This window comes from Bos grunniens, chromosome 12 (assembly GCF_055505025.1).
Source record: "Bos grunniens cultivar Pamir isolate PY7600 chromosome 12, Bosgru_T2T1.0, whole genome shotgun sequence".
Lineage (NCBI taxonomy): Eukaryota > Metazoa > Chordata > Mammalia > Artiodactyla > Bovidae > Bos > Bos grunniens.
In genome coordinates this window covers 72,207,004-72,229,348 of record NC_141176.1, presented here as the reverse complement: position 1 = coordinate 72,229,348, position 22,345 = coordinate 72,207,004, and the positions used below count along the sequence as shown (strand labels likewise).

General features: G+C 44.0%; 1 protein-coding gene across 3 annotated transcripts in view; it reads right to left on the bottom strand.

The window, feature by feature from the left end:
- LOC147361883 (ATP-binding cassette sub-family C member 4-like) overlaps positions 1-22,345 on the bottom strand; it is a 228,636-nt gene that overhangs the window by 174,996 nt on the left and 31,295 nt on the right. For all 3 annotated transcript variants that reach the window (XM_086328631.1, XM_086328629.1, XM_086328630.1), the window contains exons 10-14: positions 20,341-20,430; positions 16,177-16,368; positions 10,241-10,335; positions 9,931-10,017; positions 3,188-3,284 (exon numbers count right to left, since the gene is read on the bottom strand). In XM_086328631.1, coding sequence (XP_086184757.1) covers positions 3,188-3,284; positions 9,931-10,017; positions 10,241-10,335; positions 16,177-16,368; positions 20,341-20,430 — 561 coding nt within the window. The remainder of the gene's footprint in view (positions 1-3,187; positions 3,285-9,930; positions 10,018-10,240; positions 10,336-16,176; positions 16,369-20,340; positions 20,431-22,345) is intronic.

The following is a 22,345-nucleotide window of genomic DNA, read 5'->3' as shown; positions in this document are numbered from 1 at the left end:
ATACTAATCAAGAGAAGTTATCTGGTCTTAAATTATCATTTTAGAAAAAAAAAATGATGCCTGGGTCTAGAATTCTTGTTGAGAAACCTAGTTCACTTAACTCAGTACAGAACTGAGCATTGTGTTCTCTGCTAAACCCTGTCCCTGTGTTACGTGCTGGGGGATATGAAAAAAACATGTGTTCATGTGTTAAAAATGGAGGCCATTGACATGACTACCCTGGGCACTTAGGGAGGATCAGCACAGTCTTTTTACACAACATGGAAAGTGAGAGAAGCCTCATGTGACAATTCCAGGAAAGAAATTTAAACTTAACCTAGAGGTGGGCACAAGCACATCTGCATACAGGTAAGAGTCTCTCATTAAATCTTCACTGACCACTGTCACTGTCACACTATCATGTGACTGGCCAGGAACCAGCCCCAGACAGAAAATCCATGAAAGGCATTTCCATGGTCTCTACAACTGCCCCCACACACTCAGCAAGTTCCCAACTGAAAATTCAATATTCCACCTGATAAAGTAATTAAACAAGGAGGCCATGGGACTGGAGTGGCTCTAAAGCCTTGGCAGTCTGTGTCCACAAACCAAAACCTAAGCCAGAATCAATTCACTCAGATCTGAGATAAAACTTAGGAACGACCAACCACAAGCAGCCAGCTAGGCTTCCCCAAATCAGGCAACTGCTTAAAATACAGCCAATCAAATCATTTCTTTGAACACATGTGACATATCCTTGCACAGTTTCTCTCCCTGACAAATTCATTTAAAATAATGTCTGCAGATGTTTTACTATTTTCTGACCCCTGAAACCAGACTCAGCTCCTTCCCTCAGTAGCAAATAAAACATTAGTGAAAAAAATCTCAGGACGCAAAATTCATTAAATGAGAGCAGCTCTGGTTAAGGCAGCTCAGGTGGAGGGGGATGACCAGGACCCTCGCTGGGGACCCCTCTCCCCCTCTCCCTCGAGGGGGTCCACTGGGAGAAATGCAGGAAAGCATCTGGGTACCATCAGATACTGCAGAACTAGAAAATGATGCAGGATATATTATGCCGTGTTCCACTTGGGAGGTGAAATTCACATACCTCTTTAGTGAAATTACCACTCACCACATCAAATCTGTAATATGCAAATTTAAATGACTGGTGGTACAAAGACAGCAACTTCACTCAACAGTCAAGCACTGACAATTCCGGGGGGATGAGGGGACAGCCATCCCCCATCTGCTGTGAAGAGAGGGACCTGACAATGAGGATGGACCCCAATTCATGCAGGGGTGCTCACCAGTGGACAAATAGTTGTTTTATTAGTACTAAAATTGGGGTAGTGTCCTCAAAGGAAGCACTAAGGGGGCCCCAAAAAATCTAGAAATGGGTGAAATAGGTTACACTCCTGCCCACTGATCCTGTGCTCATAACACTGTCAACACTGGGGTTTACACACTAGAATCGCCTCCTCTGCACATGAAATCAACTGCTCTCGAGCTTGAGAACCCTTAGCCCCTCCCCCCATTCCTAGAGGAGTGGAGAAGGGCTGACACATGGAACTGCTTCTAGAGAGTTAGGGGTTCTGTATCTTAATAATCTTTCTTAGAGCAGAGATTCATTTCAGAAGTCAGGGCCTATGGACCAGTCAGGGGTTAATGACAGAGGTGCTGAGGCCCAGAGGTAAACAAGCCAAGGAGTGAAGCATCAATGACCTCTAAGTCTGAACACTTCTCACTAATCTCCAACACACCACCAACCATGTTAAGAGTTGTGGCTTGGATGGTGCCCCCTCCTCAAAAAGATGTGCTCAAACATGACACCTGGGGACGTGATGACCTTATTTGGATACAGGGTCTTCACAGATGTAATCAAGTTAAGATGAGGTCACACTGGAGCAGGGTGACCCTAAAGCCAATAAGACTGATGTTGCTATGAGAACAGAAGAGACCCAGACTGACATGGGGACGATGGCCACAAGACATCAGAGGCAGAGACCACAGTGCTGCAGCTGGAAGCCAAGGAACACCAAGGAAGGCCGGTGAACACCAGAGGCTGGAGGGAAGGATTCTCCCCTGGAGCCTTCAGGGAGAGCATGGCCCTGCCAGCACCTGGATTTGGGACTTGTAGCCTCCAGAACAAGGAGACGATAAAGTCCTGCTGTCACCCAGCTTGCAGTGCTGTGATACGGCAGCTCTAGAAACTGATACCCTAGCCTGAGCTCACACTTCTGTGTTCTCAGCTTTACTAAGACTCCTGACTGCTTCTTCTGTCACCCCTCCAGTGACCATCAGAGGACTCTCTTAACTCCCACATCAGATGACATCCCCCCTCTGCTCTGGACCATCCAAGACTTCCATTCCACTTCCGGGCTCCCTGCCCACAGCTCAGAGACCAGCTCCTCCCATCCCCCTGCTCACTCTCCTCAGACACTCTGGTCTTCCTGCTGTTCCTCCAACCTGCCAGGTCAGCTCCTTCCTTAGGACCCCCTGCCTCAGACCCCCTCCCCCAGGTGACTGTGTGGCCCCCACCTTCATGTCACTCAGACCCCGTGGAGCACCAGCTCCTCAGGCCGGCAGCCAGGACATCACCCTCTTTGTCACATCCTCCCCATCAGAACAGGAGTGCAAGGAAGGCAGGGCCTTGTCCTCCTGCTGCACAGGCTCCCACACATATTGGGCACATAGAGGCCTCGGCAGGGATACCAGAGACTGGGACACCAGTAGAGAGGACGTCTCTGACCCGGGTGCTCAGCTACCCAGCCTCGCGTCTGGTATTAATGGAAGATGCTCTTTTGGCAAACTATGTATGACAATGACCTGGATACCAACAGATCTTAGAATCTCTAATTTCTAAGTGATACACTTTGACTTAAGTCATGGAAGAAGAAACTAAAAAGTTCTAAATAAAACTGCAACATTACCCTTAACAAATTTCATTAGAATAGTGATGATTCAATAACACTGTGGTTGCACTTTTATACACTTGAGGGTTTATATGGCTTAGAGTGTGATAATGACATTTCTACAGGGCTTTAGGTTCATTCTCCAAGGCATGAACACCAGCTCTGAGAAGAAGGGGGCAAAAACTGAGGGAGAAGAGGGCGTTTACCATGAACTCAAAGAGAGTGACCTGCAGGGAGGTCTGTCCTTCAACATAACTGAGTGTTCGCAATTCCACGGATTTCTAGAAATTACTTACATCTTTCAATACCAGAATCTGACTTGCATCTTTTAGGTGCTGCAACTGATGAGTGACTAAGATTGTGATCTTATCCTTCAAGGCTTGACAAACACACCTACAAATATAAAAGGCACAGTAAGCAAAAGCACATTAATGGAATGCCTCAAACTGAAAACCTATATTTTGAAAACAGTGAGACAAAGACCACACAGCAGTGAAAGATCTTTAGTTTAAATACCAAATCGATAATAAAAATTAAATAAACATAAATCAATTAATCCAACTAGTTTCTTAAATTTATCAGCAGCAAATTTGAATCTAGTGCCATAAAAAGTTCTTAAAACCAGTCTATTGAAGGAGGCAAAAACAGCTAAGTTTTTTCCTCTAAAACTCAGCTTAACAATTATTTACGTTTCATAAAGGAAAACAACTGAGTAATACTGAGATCTCAAAACTTGACTAAACTAAAACACTATTTTATTGCTATTCGGGAATGGGAGAAGAGGGATCTATGTCATTTAAAACTTGTGTACATTCTTAGACAGCTTTCTAGGAGATTATTTATAATGATGTAAATATTCACAACAAAATATTAATAGGTTCTTGGTAATCTTTTCCAGAGTGCATTTGCTAGACACATGTTCCCAAAGAATATTAGATAGAAAATGAATGCCAGAGTGGCCTCCATCAGTCACTACAACTCCCAGTTCCCTCCAGGAATCACGTCTTTCATTTGGAGTGAACACCTTCCACATACGAAAGTAAAAGAACAGAATCCAAATGGCCCAAATCACAGTGGAAATCACCCAATGACTCAGAGCACCCACCAGTTCTCTTAGTCAAGACACCCCTCACTATTCAACCTTAAATTGTTTTCACAGTAAAAAACAAACAACCAAAAATCTACTCCTACATTTCAAATGTAGACCCCTAGGAACTCAGCCCCAGTGTCATCCCACAAAGTCCACAACCCCTCCAGGGAAGCAAGTGGGTCTGGGGCCCCAGTGACCACAGGCAGGGCTTCAGGCAGGTACTCTGGGAGTCCGAGCCCCTTGCAGAGCAAATTGCAGGAACCTGGACCAGAGTTCAGCCTGTGAGTGAGTCAGATGGAGAGTCTGGAGGCAGCAGGCTGCAGCTCAGTCCCTCTCATGAGCCTGACATCAGATGAGCAACTCAACCTCAGTTTCTTCATCTCAAAACAAGATCAAACAACTCATCCACATGTTCTGAGAAATCAAACCACTAATCTACTCAGCAAATGTCAGCTTTCTTTTCCACTTCTCCCTAAACATGAGCAATCATGTGCTTTGGACTCGGGTCAGAAAACTCTTAAGGAGACACTCTGGACACTGAGTCTGTGTTCAAAAACAAGACTCTGGAATGTAAACACATATACCATACGTTCGCTAAGTCCAAAAGGATTCATTTTTACATTTTGACATGTGTTAGCTCAGCATTCATACCTAAGTTTCTTGACTAACAGCTTTTCAAATTTAGTGCTAAAACAGATTTTTTTCTCCTTGGTTCACAATTGCCTGCCAATAATCCCTTAAAGTGGATGTTAATCAAATCTGACAGGGTGTTGTGTCCAAGATGAACCAACCCAAAAGTTTTAAGATGTTTTGTTCCTAACATCCCATCACAGATGAGGTAATACAAATAATTACAATGAAGAGATCAGTTAATGCCTTTGAATTTTTCGTAAATGATGTTTTTATCCATATCACTAGAAAAATACACTATTTTCCAAGTTTGTAAAGATTTCCAAGTCATGCCATAGAAATGACTGAGTCAGCAACCAGTTGTATAACAGTTATTCCTGTATAAAGGCTGTGTTAATCCTATAATCCCACATATAATCCTATATAAGGACTCTATTAAGAGGGGACGCATCTTGTGGTGGAGGCGATACAAGAAAGACAGAGGCCCCACCTCCATTCATTCAATCAGCAGAAGTTTGCTGAGGAGCCAGGCACTGTCCTAAGTGCTGAGGATCCACCCACAGGTCAAGACAGAAGACAATACTCTGCACCGTGTAGAGGACACAGTGAGCAAGCATAGAAAACCCACTATTGGGCTGTGACCTGTGCTCTGAAGGAAAAAGAAGAGCAGCTGTTGTCTTAGATGTGGAGACACGGGAGCCCTGAGACTAAGTGGGGAAACATCCTGGAAGAAGACACAGCAGGTACAGGGTTCCTGGGACAGAACACGCTGGACTGAGGTGTTTTCCTGAATTCATAGTTTATGGGTGGCAGGCGATGGTGGTGGTTTAGTGGCTAAGTCGTGTCTGTCTGACTCTTGCAACCCCATGGACTGTAGCCCGCCAGGCTCCTCTGTCCATGAGATTTTCCAGGCAAGAATACTGGAGTGGGTTGCCATTTTCTTCTCCAGGGGATCTTCCTGACCCAGGAGTCGAACCCGGGTCTCCTGCACTGCAGGCAGATTCTTTCCCAACTGAGCTACAATGGGTGGCAGGGGGACTCATAAATGGTCAAGTGCACCCACTGAGGGCTGGGGGAAGACAGAGGGCACCGCGCCCCCTGGAGGAGCAGGAGGGAATGGCAGGTCCCATACTCCACCTTCCTTCTGTGTCCTGGGGCACTGCTCCCTGGCTCTGGGACAGACGGACCAGTATGTACAGACAGACAGGAGTGAGAAAGGACCCCCACAGAGCCAGCTCAGCTGGACACCGAGTGGGTGTGCAGATGAACTGGAAAGGCTGATGGGAGCAGACAGCAAGGAAGCCTGTTTGTTTGAGGACCTGGAGCTGCTTTGTGAATGTGGTGGTGGGTGGAGGTGTGTCCGTGAAGGGCTGGAGCAGGTGGGTGAGCTGTGTAGACAGGAGGGTGAGCTGTGTAGACAGCAGTGTGGGAGTCTGATCAGGACAGACCCCAAGGTCTGATGATGCAGGAGGCAGGGGTCTAGTGATGTTGGGCTGAACCAGGATGGGATCCATGGCTGGACACAGGTGAGACTGCATCAATTCACATAAGGCCTTCACCTTCTGTAGCTGATAGAATCCACTGTGTTCACAGCATAAAGCTGTAAAAGTCATGGACCTCAATGACCTTGAATATAAATTCATGACTGAACGAAACTGTTAACAGCAAGCAAAGTGTGACTCATTCATTTGTAATACAAAACCCTCCTTTTGACTAAGCTTCCACACGACCACCATACCTCACAGCATATTGTTCCATCTGATTCTCTGAATTGAGAACACTCTCCAGTTGCTGCTGAGTGGTTTCCTAAATTTCTTTCACGCTCTCTGCTTTAACTTTCCCTAGAGAATGTGGTTCTGATTACAAACAACAGTCTTAAGCTTGCTTCTATCAAGTATATATCCAAAGCGGTATACTCAAAATATCTGAAAAGATTTTATAAATATCTCCAGTGTTTGAAAAAGAACTCAGGAGAACTTCTGCAATCAGCACCCTGTACTTGGCACCAAAATGCCTTGCTCTCCCCTCCATGTAACACAGATGCAATGACTAGCAGAATCTGTTCCTGCCGTGATGGAGAACTTGTGCAGATGCTCACAAGATGGGGTGACACACATTTGTGAGCTCAGGGTGGGGTGCTGGGAACAAGGAGGCTGAGCTACTCAGGATGCCAGGAGGGTGGGGGTGGGAAATCCCTGTCACAGCACAAGCTCCTGTCACTGAACTGATGATAAGACACAGGCACTTCTCTAAGGGAAAATTCATCAAGTCATGAAGAGGAGAGGCTGGGAAAGGGGAGGTCGGATCAGACAGCTGGGGACCATGCCATGTGTGATCTGCCCTGTTCCCTCTTGTTCTCAAGGATTCTGTGCTACTATTCAGGTTTGTATGTGTGTTACAATATACCTAACATGAAATTTACCATTTTTGCTATTTTAAGCTTACAGCTCAGTGGCATTAAGTACATTCACATTGCTGTGCAACCATCACCACCATCCATCTCCACAACTCTTTTATCACCCCAACACCAAGCACGTTTTATACAAGGTCAGGTTCCACCAAAGTCTAACAAAGCCTGCTTAGTGGATGTGGAATCCCAGCTCCTAGCCAGCTCCTAGTGTCCAGAGCCCAGAGCTCCTCACAGGCCTCCCTCTCAAACTTGCAGACCCTGCTGAAGTCTCTGCTTTGCTATTCTGGACCTCCTGTAAATCAGTCACGTCCCCTCAGATTCACATGTGGTCACCTGAGTCATCAGTACCTTAGAATTTGGTGTCATGAACTTTAAAGAGGTAATCATTACCCTTAATTATACTGGACCTAATCTAATCTGACTGGTGTGCTTAGATGAAGAGACTAAGACACAAGGACAGAGACACAAGCATGAAATCAATAAAGTTAGAACACACCCCCTCACCATGCACAAAAATAAACTCAAAATGGCTTAAACACTTAACCATAAGACATGACACCATAAAACTCCCAGTAGAGATCACAGGAAAAACATTCTCTGACATAAATTATACCTATGTTTTCTTTGGTCAGTCTTCTAAGGCAATAGACATATAAGCAAAAATATACAAAAGGGGGCTTCGCTGGTGGTTCAGTGGCAAAGAATCCACCTGCCAGTGCAGGAGACACGGGATTCTTCCCTGACCCAGGAAGATCCCACAAGCACAAAACACCTCAGCCCATGCACCATAACCACTGAGCCTGTGCTCTGGAGCCCAGGAACCTCAACTACTCGCCCACATACCATAGAGCTGGGCTCTGCAACGAGAGAAGCCATCACCATGAGAAGTCCACGCACCACAACTAGAGAGTAGCCCCTGCTCACTGCAAGTAGACAAAACCCCGACCGTGCGAGGACACAGTGAGGGGATGTGATCAGAAGCCAAGGAGACAGGTCTCAGGAGAAACCAAACCACCCATACCTTGAACCTGTAGCCTCAAGAACCGTGAGAAATTTAATTTCTATTCTTTGAGCACCCCCATCTGTGACAACTTGCTATAGACTGAATGTTTTCCTCCTCAGAAGTCATACATTGAGACCTAATCCCCACTGTGTTGGTATTAGGAGGTGAGGCCATGGGGAGGGACCAGATCATGAGGGTGGAGCCTCCATGCAAGGGATTAGTGTCCTTATAAAAGGGACCCACATGGCTCTCACCTCAGCCACCACATGAGGCCGCAGGAATCGGACCCTCACCAGACTGAATCTTTCAGCACTCTGACTAGGACTTTTCCAGCCTCCAGAACCTTGAGAGATAAACTTCTGTTATTTCTAAGCCACCCAGCTCTGGTGTCCTATGAGAGTAGCCTGGACAGGCACAGTCCTAGAAACACAGGACCTGACAGAGAGAATTCCCAAACAGCTCCTCTGTGCTGCACACCCCGCCTCTTCCAGGCGAAGATGTGCCTGCTATTCCCCTCACAGCCCTGCTTCCTCCTCCCTCCACACCTGAGCTTCTTCTCCTCTTCCTTCAGCAAAGGACTGGGTCCTCCTCTCAGCCTCCACATACCTGCCCCACCTTCAGGCCCCCATGACACTTCCTGCCCAGCTCCAGGCACAGGGACCTTTCCAACTTCAGTGAAAGCCTCCAGCTGACACTTCCACTTTACATTCCGCACTTAATATCCTGTATCAAAACCCTCTAAACCCTGACTAGGCTGAGCTTTTTCCAGGCATCTGTCTTAACAAGCTCCACATAGATACAGGTTCTTCAGAAGCAGGAATGAGAGCTGGGCGTCCCAGTCTCCCTTATTCTGCCCAGTGTGGGTCCTTCCCATTTCCTGGCTCACTGTCCTTCTTGTAAACTAAGAGGTTTATGAAATAACATCCGTAAGGGCATTTGATCTTAGTGCACACAGCAGGGTGTTTATAAGTGCAGCTGGAAGGCTCATTGGCTTTAACAAAGTGACCAACAGCAAGTGACTTGACCATGGGGGAGATGTGAAGGCTGTTTTAGAAGAAAAACAAGTTTGCAAGGCTTTCAAAAAGGCCAATCTAGACTCCATAAGAGGCCTCAGTCAGTGTGTATTAGGGCACATTATACATAGAAAAGAATCAGAGTTGTTCTACTTTAGTCATTGTATAGCCAACCAGGAGCCACTGACAAGTTCAACATTTTAGAAACAGGAATGAGAGTCAAGACTTAAGCCAGATTATAGGTGACACTACATTGTAGGTCTAAGTATTAATTCTAATAAGCATCCATGAAATAACATGCAATGATCCAAATCATACTCAGATGTGGAATACATGATTCTCAAATTCTAGAATTTACTAAGTCTAGACTTAATAAAGACTTTATTTCCAAAGTGATAGAATAACAAGCATAAACCAACAGGGTCTTTCCATGGAAGCCCTATGTCAGTACTGAAAACTTCACTTCTAACGTGCCTTAAGCAAATAATGGAGGGAAAAAACTAGCAGCCAAGTACCGAGTCATAGAGTCTCTCTCTCTGATTTTAAAACCCCATATCGTCTTTCTTATTCCTGGCATCTGGATCCACCTGGAGTGTCTGGCAATCAACCGCAAGTAGCAGGAGGGAAGCTGCCATCTATCCCTGACTCTCTAAAGCACGGACCCCATTGCCCCCACACACTGGAAGCACCTGCTGTATTTTCCTGTCCTGACCTCTTCATGAGGCAAGATTTCTCTACGATGGATCTTCTGTGGAGGGAAGGGAGGTGAGGGAGGGACACCAGGGCAGAGGGAGCTGAGTCTCCTGGAGCATAAAGACCTTTCTGAGCTCTCTTCCATCATTTCTGAAGGGCACTTGGAAAGAAGAAACAATAGAAAACAGGAACAAACTCACTGTTCAAACAAGTGCCTGCTGACTCCTGCATCCACTGCGCTGAGTGGATCGTCCAGGAGGTAGATGTCTGCGTCCTGATACACGGCTCTAGAAAACACAGAGAGACGTCAGGAGACGACACTTCACACTCCCTGGGTCTCATCTCTGAATCATGATGTTGTCCAACAACTTTATATTCCTTCCAGGAGCCCAGGGAAAGGGCCAAGACCCTGCATCACACAGGCCCATCCAGTGAGTGGGGTCTGTGTGCTTATGTCCACTAGGATCCGTGGAGGAGGAGGGGCAGGATGGCAACTGAAACCCCATTTACCTGGCAAGGCTGACCCGGGCTTTCTGTCCTTCACTCAGCGGGGTTCCTCTTTCTCCTATTTCAGTTAGATCTCCTTCCTCCAAAAGCTGTAAATCCTATACAGATAGAAAAGGGGAAAAATATATAAAATGTATTCTACTACCTTCTTACATTTTTAGCATTAGTTCCTCACACAAGTATTTGATTAATGTGCATACATGCTCAGCTGATAAGTCGTATTGAACTCTTTGTCACCTCATGGACTAGGGCTTGTCAGGCTCCTCTGTCCATGGGATTCTCCAGGCAACAACACTGGAGTGGTTTGTTGTTTTGTCCTCCAGGAGATCCTCCTGACCCAGGGATCGAATCAGTGTCTCCTGTGTCTCCTGTACTGGCAAGTGGAATCTTTCCCACCAAGCTACCTGGGAAGCTAGAGCAGTGGGTATAAGTCAGAGTAACTAAACTGTGACCTTGAACATTAAAAAAAAGAAAAAAAAAAACCTCTCAGTGTTTTTCATTTGTTTTCATTCTGTAGTTTTGCACAGCATCTATGTGTTTGACCATTTTAACAGATATTTACTGAGGACCTACTGTATGACAGGCATTGCTTTGGGCACAATGAACTCAGCTGTGAAGAAACAAAGCTCCTAGAGTTTCTTTCCATGACGGAAGACAGATGATATGGAAAATTAACCTGAGCACAAGTACTGAGGACAGGAAGGAAAAGGAAGCCGGCTCAAGGGGATGGAGAGTGAAGGAGGGAAGTGAGTCCACACTGTGGGGGAGGGCTCTGCTCAGAGATGGTGTGAGCAGATCTGACTGGGGAGGGGCTCAGGCAGACCTGGAGAGGCTGCTGCTCACAGAGGGAGGGGCGACTGCAGGGGCCACAGGGAGATGCCCAAGGGGTTCAGGATAAGGAGGCAGGAGAGCGGAGTGAGAATGAGGGGAGTGAGGGCAGAGACAGAAAAGGAGGAGCCTGGGGGCACTCCAGTAACAGGAGGAGGGGGACAGACCTGGTTTGAGGATTTAAGAAATCACTCCTGTGCATTACAGAAAACAGACAGTAAGTGGGGAAGGGTGAGGGTGGATGCAAGTGAGGAGGTTCCCAGATAATTGAGGTGAGAGATGACGGTGGTCAGGACCAGAGTGAGAGCAGTGGGAATGGAGAGATGGGGTCACACTCCAGGCACATGTTGAAGGTGGAGCCAAAGGACCTGCTGACAGGATGGGTGTGGCTGTAAGAGAAGAGGAGATTGTGATGTTTGGGGTGAGGAAGGGGAAGGACAGGGTCTCCATTTACTGAGTTAGGGCAGGTGGTGGATGCAGGTTTAGGGAACTTCGCTCATGGGCAACCTGAGATGACCTCGCAGTGGTGTCATGTTGCAGTTGTACATGCAGGTGTGAAGGTCCGTGCTAGATACACAGGTGTGAGAGCTGGTGGCCCAGGCTGGCGAAGGCACAGGACTTGTTTTTATCAAGGAATGAGTGTCTCTTAAAAAGGCAGTTTGCCGATCTCTGCCTCAGCTTCCCACTTTCAGAGAAGGGATAACACCTGACCCAAGTCTTCACAGTAATACTTAAAGTAAGTGACAGATAAGGTCTGTACAAGAAATGGGAGCAGAAATAGCAAGCTGGGCAGGAAAATCAAAAGGAAAGAAATGGTGTGCTCACAGGAAACCCAGAAGATCAGATGGACTAAGCAGATGCTTGTCTGTGAAAGCAGGAAAAACTCAAAACTAAGAAGGAAATGAAGTTGTAACCTGAGGATCTGGGAATCAGAATATTGGAAATAAAAGCAAAAATAAACAAATGGGACCTAATTAAATTTAAAAGCTTCTGAACAACAAAGGAAACTATAAGCAAGGTGAAAAAGCCTCCAGAATGGGAGAAAATAATAGCAAATGAAACAAAGGACAAACAACTAATCTCAAAAATATAAAAGCAACTCCTGCAGCTCAATTCCAGAAAAATAAACGACCCAATCAAAAAATGGGCCAAAGAACTAAATAGGCATTTTTCCAAAGAAGACATATAGATGGCTAACAAACACATGAAAAGATGCTCAACATCACTCATTATCAGAGAAATGCAAATCAAAACCACTATGAGGTACCATTCCATGCCAGTCAGAATGGCTGCAATCCAAAAGTCTACAAGCAATACATGCTGGAGAAGGTGTGGAGAAAAGGGAACCCTCTTACACTGTTGGTGGGAATGCAAACTAGTACAGCCACTATGGAGAACACTGTGGAGATTCCTTAAAAAACTGGAAATAGAACTGCCATATGACCCAGTAATCCCACTGCTGGGCATACACACTGAGGAAACCAGAAGGGAAAGAGACACGTGTACCCCAATGTTCATCGCAGCACTGTTTATAATAGCCAGGACATGGAAGCAACCTAGATGTCCATCAGCAGACGAATGGATAAGAAAGCTGTGGTACATATCCACAATGGAGTATTACTCAGCCATTAAAAAGAATACATTTGGATCAGTTCTAATGAGGTGGATGAAACTGGAGCCTATTATACAGAGTGAAGTAAGCCAGAAGGAAAAACACCAATACAGTATACTAATGCATACATATGGAATTTAGAAAGATGGTAACAATAACTCTGTATATGAGACTGCAAAAGAGACACTGATGTATAGAACAGTCTTGTGGACTCTGTGGGAGAGGGAGAGGGTGGGATGATTTGAGAGAATGGCATTGAAACATGTATAATATCATATATGAAACGAGTCACTACTCCAGGTTCAATGCACGATACTGGATGCTTGGGGCTGGTGCACTGGAACGACTCAGAGGGATGGTACGGGGAGGGAGGAGGGTTCAGGATGGGGAACACGTGTATACCTGTGGTGGATTCATTTCGATATATGGCAAAACCAATAAAATATTGTAAAGTTAAAAAATAAAATTAAATAAAAAAAATAATGAATAACTCATAAACCTTTTTAGGTGTGTGCATGCACATGTGTGAAAGGCAGAAAAATGACTCTGAATTAATGGGAGCTACTGTTCTCACTGTTCTGCATTTGCTTTCCCTTCTTATATGGTATCTGCTGTTAAGTTCCTTCAGTCGTCTCTGACTCTGTGCCACCCCATAGACAGCAGCCCATCAGTCTCCTCCGTCCCTGGGATTCTCCAGGCAAGAACACTGGAGTGGGTTGCCATTTCCTTCTCCAATGCAGGAAAGTGAAAAGTGAAAGTGAAGTCACTCAGTCCTGCCCAACTCGTAGCAACTCCATGGACTGCAGCCCACCAGGCTCCTCCATCCTTGGGATTTTCCAGGCAAGAGTACTGGAGTGGGGTGCCATTGCCTTCTCCGTATATGGTATCTAGACTATTTAATAAAAATCTAGCTAATTCCTGCTAACTTGACATCATTTCTGCAAATATACAGTCACCCATGAACAAGAACCTGAAGTAAAGAAACAGGCCCATTAAACAAGCAATTCTGTGTGTCCACATCATTGTGAAATGCTGCTTACCTGATGCAGGGCTTCCCAGGTGGTGCTGGTGGTAAAGAACCCACCCACCAATGCAGGAGACAGAGACTTGGGTTTGATCCCTGGGTTGGGAGGATCCCCTGGGGAAGGAAATGGCAATCCACTCCAGTATTCTTGCCTGGAGAATCCAATGGACAAAGGAGTCTGGCAGGCTACAGTTCATAGGGCTGAAGAGCTGGACACGACTGAAGTGACTTAGCATGAACACACACATCTGATGCAACCTATGATGTTCAAGCCCTTGTTCCACGAGAATCACGATTTCCTCACAAAGCAGGTCTGGAGCCTTCAATACCACACCTTTGAAAATCTGTCCCTGTCTTTTCCTCACAGTACAAAAGAACAGTCAGATATCCAGACTGCACTGAAGAGACCCCAGGGGGAGACCTTTAATGATATTATTCATTGTTTTTTTTTACAACCCAAGAGAGTAACATAGTATTTAACATCATTTACTCTTTTTCCTTGCTTTTTGTCAATTGTATTCTCCTGTCACTTAAGTTTAGGTCTCATGGTTTACTCACTAATCTTATTTAATTCCCCAAATACAGTTAAACCTTTCGTCTTACCATTCTCTGTGAAACTCAATGCCATTTCTAAAAACAATCTCCCTCAGTGAAATGACGCAGTATTAAAAAGAAATTTTAAACCATTCCGGTTTCCTTAAATAATAAATTACAAGTCAAAAATGAAGTGGTGAGAGAACCTCACAGACTAAACGGGACCAAGGAGGCATCAGCCAAGTGCAGGGGGCAGACCTTGTGTGGCTTCCAACAATGGTGAAGATTTCTCAGTGAGATGATCAGCAGCATGTAAACACAGACTAGCAGGTGGGTGATATTCAGGAATTTGAGGTATTTTTCAGATGAAATAAAGTAGTGATTTTTTTCCCCCAAAGCTTTCCCATCTTTTAGAGAAAAATAATGAAATGTTTACAGATGAACTGATCTGAGGTCTAGGATCGGCTCCACAATACTCTGGGGTTGGGATGGGGCTGGCAGGGGTAGAGATGCAGCAAGACTGGCCACCAGCTGATTCTGGCTGAAGCTGGGGGTGGGTACATGAGGGTTCATTATACTATGCTGTTATTGTAAATATTTATAGCTTTCCATTAAAAAATGTTGAAAGTGAATGAAAACTTCACAGAATGAAACAATCCCCCCTCCAGATAATGTATTCTGTGTTACTAACCTATAAGAATTAAAATGACAGCATATGTAAATACATATGCTTTTTTATGTAAGCCTGCTGATTTATCTGGAGAAGGCGATGGCACCCCACTCCAGTACTGTTGCCTGGAAAATCCCATGGATGGAGGAGCCTGGTAGGCTGCAGTCCATGGGGTCACTAAGAGTTGAACACGACTGAGCGACTTCACTTTCACTTTCCACTTTCATGCATCGGAGAAGGAAATGGAAACCCACTCCACTGTTATTGCCTGGAGAATCCCATGGACGGAGCAGCCTGGTAGGCTGCAGTCCATGGGGTCGCACAGAGTTGGACATGACTGAAGTGACTTAGCAGCAGCAGCTGATTTATCCAGACCAACTTAAATGTTAAGCAACATTCAAAAATCTATTTTTTAAAAAGAACTTTTAACAAACCTTGTAGTGTAAACCACTATCATAGGGAACCCTTTTACACTGTTGGTGGGAATGCAAACTAGTACAGCCACTATGGAGAACACTGTGGAGATTCCTTAAAAAACTGGAAATAGAACTGCCTTATGACCCAGCAATCCCACTGCTGGGCATACACACCGAGGAAACCAGAATTGAAAGAGACACGTGTACCCCAATGTTCATCGAAGTGCTGTTTATAATAGCCAGGACATGGAAGCAACCTAGATGTCCATCAGCAGATGAATGGATAAGAAAGCTTTGGTACATATACACAATGGAGTATTACTCAGCCATTAAAAAGAATACATTTGAATCAGTTCTAATGAGGTGGATGAAACTGGAGCCTATTATACAGAGTGAAGTAAGCCAGAAAGAAAAACACTGATACAGTATATTAATGCATATATATGGAATTTAGAAAGATGGTAATGATAACCCTGTATACGAGACAGCAAAAGAGATACAGATGTATAGAACAATCTTTTGGACTCTGTGGGAGAGGGATAGGGTGGGATGATTTGGGAGAATGGCATTGAAACATGTATAATATCATATATGAAATGAATCGCCAGTCCAGGTTCAATGCATGATACTGGATGCTTGGGGCTGGTGCACTGAGATGACCCAGAGGGATGGTATGGGGAGGGAGGTGGGAGGAGGGTTCAGGATGGGGAACACGTGTATACCTGTGGTGGATTCATGTTGATGTATGGCAAAACCAATACAATATTGTAAAGTAATAAACCCCCAATTAAAATAAATAAATTTATATTAAAAAAATGAAATTCAAGTATATGCAACACAGAAGTCATTACTCACCTTTTCCAAAGCACAAGCCCTTATTACTTCTTCATATCTGTCTTCTTTATATTTCTTCCCAAATAAAATGTTACTCTTTACAGTCCCTGGAAACACCCAGGGCTGCTGAGAAACATATGCGATCCTCCCATGCACGCTGACCTGTCCCTGGCTCGGGGGCAGCTCCCGCAGCAGAGCGTTTAGCAGTGACGACTGAAACAGATGGCAACACACACACGTGAACAGGGTGCACTCAGGATGGAACACGCCCCACAGCACAGCTGACCCACCCTGGCACTTGATACATGATAGAACCCTTTCTTTCAACAGGATAAAGTACAGCCCTCACAGTTGAGACCAAAACAACAACAACAAAAAAAGTGAAAATAACACTAATGGTCAATGAAAATGACTGATAAGGAATATATTAATAGTATAAACAGTCTACTCTGCTCGAGTATCCCCCCAGATGAAATTCTACTTAGCAAAGAATAATTGAGAATGTTTAACATCCTTCTCTCGGAGAAGGCAATGGCAACCCACTCCAGTACTTTGGCCTGAAAACCCCATGGACGGAGGAGCCTGGTAGGCTGCAGTCCATGGGGTTGCTAAGAGTTGGACATGACTGAGTGACTTCACTTTCACTTTTCACTTTCATGCATTGGAGAAGGAAATGGAAACCCACTCCAGTTTTCTTGCCTGGAGAATCCCAGGGAAGGGGGAGACTGGTGGGCTGCCGTCCATGAGGTCACACAGATTTGGACACAACTGAAGCAACTTAGCCGCAGTAGCAGCAGCAGCAACATCCTTCTTTAGTAGAGCCCTGCAGGATGTGTATTTGATATATCTGATATTCAGTGCAATTGTTCCTGCATCTGGTATCCTTTACTTGACAAACACTTGTTCTTAAAAAGCTATGTGTGAAGAATATAGCCAACTGAAGAACTCTCAAGTAATTTGTGTCTACAGACCAAAAGTCCATGACAGAGGAAATCAGCACCCTTTCATGTACACATCCCACATTTTTAAAAATAATTTTATTTATTTTTAGTTCTTTTATCTTTTTCATTTTTTTTTTACAATGTTGTATCTGTTTCTGCCATACCACAATTCTTAATTTTATTTATTTTTGCTTGCACTGGGTCATCATTGCAGTGCATGAGGGTTTTCTTGTTGAGGCTCTAGTGGGCAGGCTTCAGCAGTTGTGGCCCGTGGGCTCAGTTGTTGCAGCTTCAGGCCCCAGAGCAGAGGCCCAACAGTTGTGGTGCACGGGATTAGTTGTTCCACAACTGGGAGGTGGGAACTTCCCAGACCAGGGACCGAACCTGTGTTTCCTGCATTAGCAGGGGATTATTTTACCACTGAGCCACCAGGGAAGCCCACATCCCACATTAGGTTTCTGTATTTTGTTGTTTCAGACCAAGTGTATGTGCACCTTTCATTTCAATCTTCAACATCGCACAGATGTGGCGTGTGTGTATCCACACCATCTGAGTGCTCATGACACTGGGCTGAAATAATATGACTGCATATCTGTTTCACCCCACAACCTGATTGCCTCTGAAAGGCAGAGAGTCAGGGTCTTGCTCACTTCTGTACCTTTATCTCCAGCACATGGCTGCACATTCATTACACATACACTGATGGGATCATGTCAAGTCATAGGAGGAAATGCTCAAAGCTTCTGGGAAGAGCCTTTATGATCTCCAGATATCCTGGAAGGGCCACTAAGATGAAAAGAAGTCCCCATTGTCTCTGTCTATCCTGAACAGTATCAGTTCAGCTGCTCAGTCATGTCTGACTCTTTGTAACCCCATGAACCACAGCACATCAGGCCTGCCTGTCCATCACCAACTCACAGAGTTTACCCAAACTGATGTCCATTGAGTCTGTGATGCAATCCAACCATCTCATCCTCTGTCATCCCCTTCTCCTGCCTTCAATCTTTCCTAGCATCAGGGTCTTTCCCAATGAGTCAGCTCTTCCCATCAGGTGGCCAAAGTATTAGAGTTTCAGCTTCAACTTCAGTCCTTCCAATGAACACCCAGGACTGATCTCCTTTAGGATGGACTGGTTGGACCTCCTTGCAGTCCAAGGGACTCTCAAGAGTCTTCTCCAACACAACAATTCAAAAGCAACAATTCTTTGGCACACAGCTTTCTTCACAGTCCAACTCTCACATCCATACATGACCACTGGAAAAACCATAGCCTTGACTAGATGGACTTTTGTTAACAAAGTAATGTCTCTGCTTTTTAATCTGCTGTCTAGGTTCGTCATAATTTTCTTACCAAGGAGTAAGCATCTTTTAATTTCATGGCTGCAATCACCATCTGCAGTGATTTTGGAGCCCCCAAAAATAAAGTCTGACACTGTTTCCACTGTTTCCACATCTGTTTCCCATGAAGTGATGGGACTGGATGCCATGATCTTAGTTTTCTGAATGTTGAGCTTTAAGCCAACTTTTCACTCTCCTCTTTCACTTTCATCAAGAGGCTCTTTAGTTCCTCTTCACTTTCTGCCATAAGGGTGGTGTCATCTGCATATCCGAGGTTATTGATATTTCTGCCAGCAATCTTGATTCCAGCTTGTGCTTCTTCCAGCCCAATGTTTCTCATGATGTACTCTGCATACAAGTTAAATAAGCAGGATGAAGATATACAGGCTTGAAGTACTCCTTATCTGATTTGGAACCAGTTGTTGTTCCATGTCCAGTTCTAACTGTTGCTTCCTGACCTGCATACAGGTTTCTCAGGAGGCATGTCAGGTGGTCTGTTATTCCCATCTCTTTCAGAATTTTCCACAGTTTATTGTGATCCACACAGTCAAAGGCTTTGGCATAGTCAAGAAAGCAGAAGTAGATGTTTTTTCTGGAACTCATTTGCTTTTTCCATGATCCAGCACATGTTGGCAATTTGATCTCTGTTTCCTCTGCCTTTTCCAAAACCAGCTTGAACATCTGGAAGTTCACGGTTCACGTATTGCTGAAGCCTGGCTTGGAGAATTGGGAGCATTACTTTACTAGCGTATAAGATGAGTGCAATTGTGTGGTAGTTTGAGCATTCTTTGGCATTGCCTTTCTTTGGGATTGGAATGAAAACTGACCTTTTCCAGTCCTGTGGCCACTGCTGAGTTTTCCAAATTTGCTGACATATTGAGTGCAGCACTTTCAAAGCATTATCTTTTAGGATTTGAAAGAGCTCAACTGGAATTCCAAAACCGCCACTAGCTTTGTTTGTAATAATGCTTCCTAAGGCCCACTTGACTTCAGATTCCATTATGTCTGGCTCTAGGTGAGTGATCACATCATCATGATTATCTGGATCATGAAGATCTTTTTTGTACAGTTCTTCTGTGTATTCTTGCCATCTCTTCTTAATATCTTCTGCTTCTGTTAGATCCCTATCATTTATGTCCTTTATCAAGTCCATCTTTGCATGAAATGTTCCCCTGGTATATCTAATTTTCTTGAAGAGATCTCTAGTCTTTCCCATTCTATTGTTTTCCTCTATTTGTTTGCATTGATTGATAAGGAAGGCTTTCTTATCTCTCCTTGCTATTCTTTGGAACTCTGCATTCAAATGGGTTTATCTTTCCCTTTCTCCTTTGCTTTTTGCTTCTATTCTTTTCACAGCTATTTGCAATGCCTCCTCAGACAGCCATTTTGCTTTTTTGCATTTATTTTTCTTGGGGATGGTCTTGATCCCTGTCTCCTGTACAAAGTCACGAACTTCCATCCATAGTTCGTCATGCACTCTGTCTGTTCGATCTAGTCCCTTAAATCTATTTCTCACTTCCAGTTCCATAAGAGATTTGATTTAGGTCATACCTGAATGGTCTATTGGTTTCCCCCACTTTCTCAATTTAAGTCTAATTTAATTTAATTTAATCCAGAACAGCTGTCACATAAATACTTTTCTTCACTGAGACATCCAAATTCCGCACAGGCAGTTCCTAGCTGGGAAACGGGAAGCACCAAGAACGAAAAGATGGTGTACATTTATCCTGATTTATTTCGCCATGAAACATTCTTGTAAAATGAATGTTCCATGAACACACCTAGAGAGACACTATTCTAGATACACTCAATTCAAACTGAGTCACACACAGATCTGGGATCTATTCTGAGAATTTAACAGGAGCTGTGGTGTTGCATCAAGCTGACAAAAGACATCATTAACTTACCTTTCCTGCTCCCACAGGTCCAACCACAGCTAATAGTTCACCAGGTCTGACAGTAAAGGAAAGTCCTTGTAGGGTTGGGGTCTCTGATGCCTACAAATTAAAGTTTTGTATTTAATTTACCCATTTTAATAAAGTAACACAATTTTTTTTTAGAAAGTGGAAAATATAACAATAATCAACATAATTGATATGCAAAATATAACCCATATTTTTCCTTTTCCTATTATAAGATATTGTGTCCTGGAGACCTCTTCATCAAATTTTATCTCTTTGGGGATTTGAGGTAGCTTTAGTTCACTTTAGGAAGTTTCCTTCTTTTTTTCCAACTACCACCCAATTGCACTCATTTCATGTGCTAGCAAAGTATTGCTCAAAATTCTTCAAGCTAGGCTTCAGCAGTATGTAAACTGAGATCTTTCAGATGTATAAGCTGGAATTAGAAAAGGCAGAGGAACCAGAGATCAAATTGCTGACATCTGTTAGATCACAGAAAAGCAAGGTCATTCCAGAAAAACATCTACTTCTGCTTCATTGACTAAAGCCTTTGACTGTGTGGATCACAACAAACTGTGGAAAATTCTTCTAGAGATGGGAACACCAGACCACATTACTTGCCTTCTGAGAAACCTGAATGCAGGTCAAGAAGCAACAGTTAGAACTGGACATGCAACAACAGACTGGTTCAAAATCAGGAAAGGAGTATGTCAAAGCTGTATATGGTCACCCTACTTGTTTAACTTTTATACAGATTATATGATGCAAACGGCTAGATGATCACAAAATGGAATCTAGAATTCTGATAGAATATCAATAATCTCAAACATGCAGATGATGCCACTTAATGGCAGAGAATGAAGAAGAACTAAAGAGCCTCTTGATGAAGGTGAGAGAGGAGAGTGAAAAAGAGTGAATGTTGGCTTAAAACTCAACATTTGAACAACTAAGATCATGGCATCTGGTCCCATCACTTCATGGCAAATAGAAAGTGGAAACAGTGACAGATTTTATTTTCTTGTGTTCCAAAATCACTTCAGACAGTGACTGCAGCCATGAAATTCAAAGATGCTTGCTCCTTGGCACAAGAGCTATGACAAACCTAGACTGTATATTGAAAAGCAAAGATGTTACTTTGCTGATAAAGGCCCATCTATCTAATCAAAGCTATGGTTTTTCCAGTAGTCATGTATGGATGTGAGAGTTTTCACCATACAGAAGGCTGAGCACTGAAGAATTGATGCTTTTGAACTGTGGTGTTAGAGAAGACTCTTGAGAGTCCCTTGAACAGCAAGGAGATCAAACAAGTCAATCCTAAAGGAAATCAATCTTGCATATTCATTGGAAGGACTGATGCTGAAGCTGAAACTAATACTTCGGCCACCTGATGCGAAGAGTAGACTCATTAGAAAAGACCCTGATGCTGGGAAAGACTGAAGGCAGGAGAAGAAGGGGACAACAGAAGATGAGATGGTTGGATGGCATCAATGACTCGATGGACATGAGTTTGAGCAAGCTCCTGGAGTTGGTGATGCACAAGGGAGTCTGGCATGCTGCAGTTTATGGAGTCGATACGATTTGGACAAGACTGAGCAACTGAACAACAACAACAGAAATGCTGGAGTGGGCATCCATCCCCATGGACAGAGGGGCCTGGTGGGCTACAGTCCAGGGGGTCACAAAGACTCAGAGACAAGAGAAGCAACTGACACTTCACACTTCAGCTCAAAATATTAGATCTGGGTTTTCAAGAAAAGCTATTTGTGCTCTATATCTTTTGTTTAAGTTGATCCTATTGTATAGCACAGGGAATTATATTTAGTACTCTGTAATAAAACATGATGAAAAATAAACTAAAAATTAAAAAGAAGAATTTATATACTTCAAGTTCAACATGTGCTAATACACTGAAAGCTCTCTTGAAAATGAGAAAACGAGTAACATGTCAAATGCCTCAGGCTGATTTTACACTTAATCTCCATTCATTGCAAACCTCATCCCTGATTCTGAG